This window comes from Chenopodium album, chromosome 10 (genome assembly GCF_948465745.1).
Source record: "Chenopodium album chromosome 10, dcCheAlbu1.1, whole genome shotgun sequence".
Classification (NCBI taxonomy): Eukaryota; Viridiplantae; Streptophyta; class Magnoliopsida; order Caryophyllales; family Amaranthaceae; genus Chenopodium; species Chenopodium album.
Window position 1 is genome coordinate 52,106,779 of NC_137843.1, and position 6,163 is coordinate 52,112,941.

Sequence of the window (6,163 nt, forward strand, 5' to 3'; positions counted from 1 at the left end):
AAATATGACTACCATAATGTTTTAATGATTATATATTTTATATTTGACATATTTTTCTAAGTAATTAAATTATATTACTTTATTAACGGTATTAAATTGTATTATCAATTTTTTATTTATTTATCAAATTTTTAGTTTCATTTATGTAATTTTTATCCTTATTTTATAGTTTTTCAAAAAATATTTATTTTACGTTGAATTACAATTTCAAACTTTATATTTACATTGTTGATAGTATAAGAGTAACTGTGACCATTTTATAACGTGAAAAAATACACCGATCATATTATATATCATTAAAATAATATGGTAGTCATTTTTCAAACGACTACTGTAGATATATGTAAGGAAAAAAAAAATAAATAAAAGTTGAAACTAGATAGATAAAGAGTTAGGGCATGTTCTGATTTACTAAATTGAACTAAACTGAACTAAGCTGATTGGAGTTGACATGAAATGAATTGTTTATGAGAGAAGGAAATTAGAAACTGAACTGATTGGAGCTGAACTGAACTGGAATTAAGCTGAAGAGAACGGGCCCTTAGAGGGAGAAATTTTTTTTTTTGTTTTTTCTTTGAAATATAGGGTAGAATAACTTTTTTTTTTCTTTGAAGAAATAGGGTAGAAAAACTTTATAGTCTTCAATTCTCCTCTTACATCCTCAATCAATTCCTATTCCCTCTACCTAGTTCTTACACAAATAAAATTATTCTTATCGACTAAAAAAAGTCTTGATTACTCTATATTAAATTGATTTTTATGATTCATAACACATACTCCTTCCGTCTCACATAAATTGCCCCATTTGACTCAAAAGCTATCATAAAACACTATCAGATGGGATAAATACTAATGGAATGAAAGGAGTGTATAACTGAAATCATTAATGAACTTTACTCCGTAGTTCATAGCTTAGGCAATGAGAGAAGCTAAACATGAAGCAGGCCAAGCAACCCGCTACAGCCGTGCTGAGAAATGTGTGCATGGGCTGGTTTTTATTAACATGGGCCTTGATCATTCAATTTATTGTTAAACATATTTGAGCTCGCTCTTTTGTAACAGTTTGAGCTCTAATCTGAGCTAATATACTGAATAAGAGAGGTAATTCCTAATGCCTACAACCCCCTCTAGGCAATGCTGCCTACTCCCCCCTCCCACAATTACCAGAATAGCCCTAACCTCACCCCACTAACCGCACTAGTTAGAACTTGCAGTTAATTCCCCAATTCTCTTCAACACCATATTCTCTCTCTTCAAATACTCAAAATCGCTACAATTCAGGAAAAAAATCTTCAAAATTACTTCAAAATTACTGCAAATTGCATCAAAACATCTAAAAATGTCTAACATTCGAGATGAAGTTCGTCAATCACAACTAAATTCCGAAAAAGAAGAGTAAGAATTTGTTCATTTAAGTAGAATTTTGAATGTAAACCCTAGATTTTATATTTTTTTGCGTTTTGATATTCTAAAACAAAATTTACTATAATTACACTTATTTTTGTGCAAAATAGACTAAAATCAACTATATTTGGTGGTATTTTTAATTTGTAGAAACGAAACAGAGAAGAACACTTCGAAGGTTCCGTCAGAGAAGACGGTTGCTGAACAAATGTTCATTTTCGGTAAATGTTCATTTTCAATTTAATAGATGTTCATTATGATATTAGTATATGATCATTTACATTCTTACCTTACATCTACTAGCTAGGGTTCATTCTTGAGAGAAGATTATCCTAATTTTGTTTGTGATATTTACATATTAATGAATGTTTACTGATATTTAAACATATGTTTATTTGAATGTAAATACGTACATGTTCATTCTCATATTGAAAATATCCACATAGACTATAATAATACATGTTTAACTTCATATTAAATTATACGCTCATGAGCGTCATTTGAATATTATATTACATACATTTTCGCTCTAATATTGATAGATGCTTATTCGAATTTGATACATAGATGTTCATTTGGATATGTGTATATTATTCACACATATATTAATGTATGTTCATTCACATGTCAAAAAATGTTCAAAAATAAATTACATATTGTTCATTCATCATAAACCTTTGATGATTCTATTTTAAAATATGATTTTATTTTAAAAAATGTTCAAAAATAAATCACATATTGTCACTTACATTATTTGTGATATATATATGTTCATGTTATTTGTGATAATTTGTTCATTTATATAAAACAGAATGTACATTTTTGTTTTGCCAATTGAACATTCATTAAATTTGTAATATCAATATAATGTTTATGCATATATATTGATATACAAACACAACATATATTGTAGTGATGTTCTATATAGAGTGAAACACACGTTGCAATAATTTAGAGATGAAAACTCTGAGCCTATATTTATACAGGAGATAATACCATCAATTATATTGAAAGATAAAAATGAACAACATAGTAATTGGTGGGAATCATATATTGATAGAAACATGTTGAACCACAAGTAAGTTAATTTGACATATAGCATAATGTTCATTTTCATAACAATGAATACACACATTGACATTGTAATTTGTTTGAATTACAGATAAACCAAATCAAAAAGATGAGAATACAGTGCATTGCTCAATTGATGCTATTTGGATTAAACAGAAGCTAGAAGCAATAGAAAAGGAGCAAGAAGATTTATGGAAGCTTAGATTACTAAAAATATTATTCTTTTGGACATTTGATCATTTATGGATTTCTAAATGATCGAGTACATTAATATTCATATTTAATTTTTAATTCATTAATGCTTGTTTTAAATATATATATATATATATATATATATATTGGAATGAAAATGTTCATTATCAAGAAGTCATATGTTCATTATCAGAATAAAATATGTTCAATTACGTAACTGTTATAACGAAATACAATAAAATATTCATAACCAAAAAGGCAAATGTTCAGTGTCAAAACAAAATATGTTCAATTACATATCACTTATCAGAAATAAAAATTAAACTCGAACAAATATATATTGTTTCAATCCAAATTCTTACTTATTATTATTTGCCAACCTATTAGCTACATTAGTGTCAAAAAAAGCTAACAACCTATCATACTTAGAAGAAATATGTTGACTAGCTACCACGTTGAATACTTTGAACTAGGCCTGTTCACGGATCGGATATCCGATCCGAAATGTGATTTCGGATCGGATATCCAATTCATCGGATGTCAGAAATTGAAATCCGAATCCGATCCGAAAATTTCGGATATCCAATATCCGATATCCGAAATCATTCGGATCGGATATTTCGGATATCCATTATCCAATGTTTAATGAAAACTCAAAATTTTATGGTTGTATTCTTGTAATCCTGTACGGCTGTACCTGTTAATCCTGTACTTTTTTTTTTGAAAAACCTGTACAATAATTGTAGTAGTCTTTTTTGCAAATTAAATTAATTAAAAAAAACCATTAAATAAACTCCACAAACACAAGCAGAACTGCAGTAGCATACTAGCAATCTTAGTGCATTACAAATCCAACTCAAATAAAAAATACAAAGCTTAATAAAGTCTCAATATTACAAAGTTTACCAAAGTCTCAATATTACATTTTACTAAATAATAAAAACAGTAGCAAAAATTAAAAAAAAAAACAGTAGCAATAATACTCCTCAAATGCATGCCTCAAATGTAGTCATCAACAACCGAAACCTGTGGACAGTTCTATACCAAAAAAAAAAAAAAAAGTTAATAGTTATCATTTAACTCAAGGCTAAAATAAAGAAAATAAATTATACTTGAAATCATACAAAGAAAAAATATATTACCTTCTTCAATCTTCTCAAGATCTTCAATACGCTCTTCCACCACAAGTGGTTCATTTGTCATTCGCAACCAATCTTGTGCACAAATTAAAGCTTCTACCATTGTTGGTGAGAGAGAACTACGAAATGGATCAAGCACGCGACCACCGATGCTAAATGCGGACACCGAAGCTATGGTGGACACGGGAATGGCTAATACATCTCTAGCCATAAGAGAGACTATGGGATAGCTTTCCTCACGTTTTTTCCACCACTCTAATGCATTAAAATTCTTTCCAATGACATGTGGTTCTCTTTCATCTTCTAAGTACTTGTCTAAATCACTTATTCTTTTGAACAACACTTTGTGCACCAACATCTCTCTCAAATTCATAAACTGCCATATCATGCTCATCATAGTTTTCCAAATCTTGTGAAGACAAATCATCTAACTCAGAAGTGGTGGACTGATTTTCAGATTGTTGTGTGGCATAATGCTCATATAAAGAAGTCAAAGTCTCCTTAATCCTACCATACAACTCCCTAGCTTTATCCGAATCATATTGATCATCAATTTCCCACTTAACATAATCCAACTTACGCCTAGCATCAAGCACAACAGCAATATACAACATCAAATTGATATTATCTATATTTTCCCAATACTTATCATGCTTTGCCTTCATCCCATAAGCCATCATTTTCTCATTATGATCATGAGAATCACACCTTCTCTTAATCATTCTATTGATTGTCACAAGCTCTTGCAAGTACATATTAGAGGTAACAAATAAAGAACCAGAAAGTCTAAGAGTGGCATCATAAAAAATTTTAAGAAAAGGTATCAAAGAAGCAACACGGTCCCAATCTTCATCTTCGGGAACACCACAAGTCTTAGACAACTCGGTTCTAAATTTACCACCATCACAAGTTTCAAGCAAATCAAATGCTTTACGATAAATCAAGGCATAATCTAACATCAAGTAAGTGGTGTTCCATCTAGTATCAACATCTAGACAAAGTTGACGTTTTGACTCGATTTGCTCTTGATTTTCACAATTTTAAAATTATTGCATTCTTGCCGGAGAAGATCTTACAAACCTCACACCATTACGAATTCTTTTTATTGAGTTATCTGTTTCTTTCAAACCCTCCTTCATAAGATTGAGAATATGAGCTGCACAACGCATATGCACAAACCTACCATTCAAAACAGTACCATATTTCCACCTTTGAAACCTCCTTTTTAAATATTGAAGTCCTACATCATTTGAGCTTGCATTGTCTACTGTTATGGTTAAGACTCTAGTAATGCCCCACTCAAGCAATCTTTTCTCAACTTCTTTACCAATAACTTCTCCAGAGTGACCACTAATTGGACAAAAGTTCAAAATTTTTTTATGTAATTTCCAATTCTGATCAATGAAGTGGGCTGTTAAACACATATAACTCAAATTTTGACAAGATGTCCATGTGTCAGTGGTGAGACAAATACGTGAAGAACACTTACTAAAAAAAAATTTTAGATTTTTTTTTTCATCTACATAGACACGATAACAATCCCTAGCCACAGTAATACGAGAGGGAATGAGAAAGTTTGGTTGGACAACCGACATAAAGTAACGAAAACCCTCACGCTCGGAAAACCTAAATGGCAATTCATCTATTATTATCATTCTTGCAAAAGCTTTACGACCATCATCTTGCTTAAACTTCCACAACTCTAACTTTCCTTTCTTTTCCCCCACCACATTTTCACCAACACTATCATCTTTGGTAGTTTGTTCACTTTGTAAAGAAAGACGTCTTTGTGACTTATTAATGTTAGGGGGGTATTCTTTACAAATTTGAAGGTGATTTTTCATAGGAGTTGTGCCAAGTCTAGAGCTACCAGAAACATCAATTTTACAATACAAGCATTTTGATCTTTCAACCCCATTTTTATTGATTTTCTCAAAATGTTCCCAAAGCCAAGATCGTTTTTTTTTACCTTTACTTGGAGCAGCTTCTTTGTTTGGTCTTTTATTTGAATTAGGAACATCTTGAACTTCTGGTTCAGATTGTGGAGTTGGATTTTCTGGAATTTGTGTACCTTCCTCATTCAAAGGAGTGGCACTCTCACTCGTCACATCAACGGTTTCATCCATTTACCTACAATTATTCATATACAATTACAATATAAGAATATGAATTCTCCAACAAAAACTTAAACTCACATAATTATGTTGAGTATAAAGCACTAAAGCAGTAACAGAAAATAAGAATTTGAACAAAAATTAACAAAGAAGCAAGAAATTCAGAAAATAAGCAACAAAAAATAAGCACGAAATTCAGAAAATAGGCAATAAAAATTCAACAAATTAACACAAATAGATAGA

The 6,163-nt window shown here is 30.4% G+C and overlaps 1 protein-coding gene across 1 annotated transcript; it reads right to left on the bottom strand.

The window, feature by feature from the left end:
* Window positions 1-4,126: 4,126 nt before the first annotated feature.
* Window positions 4,127-5,932, bottom strand: LOC145565383 (zinc finger BED domain-containing protein RICESLEEPER 3-like). Its single transcript, XM_081625408.1, has 3 exons — window positions 5,344-5,932; window positions 4,887-5,217; window positions 4,127-4,784 (listed from the first exon to the last, which is right to left on the bottom strand). The coding sequence occupies exons 1-3, from the start codon at window positions 5,930-5,932 to the stop codon at window positions 4,127-4,129; spliced, it is 1,578 nt and encodes a 525-aa protein (XP_081481534.1).
* Window positions 5,933-6,163: the final 231 nt, after the last annotated feature.

What these genes read in the sequence shown, in the direction of transcription:
- LOC145565383 (XM_081625408.1), bottom strand. Translation starts at nt 5,932, where the DNA reads ATGGATGAAACCGTTGATGTGACGAGTGAGAGTGCCACTCCTTTGAAT. An exon ending in TATTACTGTGGCTAGGGATT is followed by an intron (nt 5,218 to 5,343) that starts GTTATCGTGTCT and finishes TGTGTTTAACAG; the next exon opens with CCCACTTCATTGATCAGAAT. An exon ending in AGAATTCGTAATGGTGTGAG is followed by an intron (nt 4,785 to 4,886) that starts GTTTGTAAGATC and finishes TGTTGATACTAG; the next exon opens with ATGGAACACCACTTACTTGA.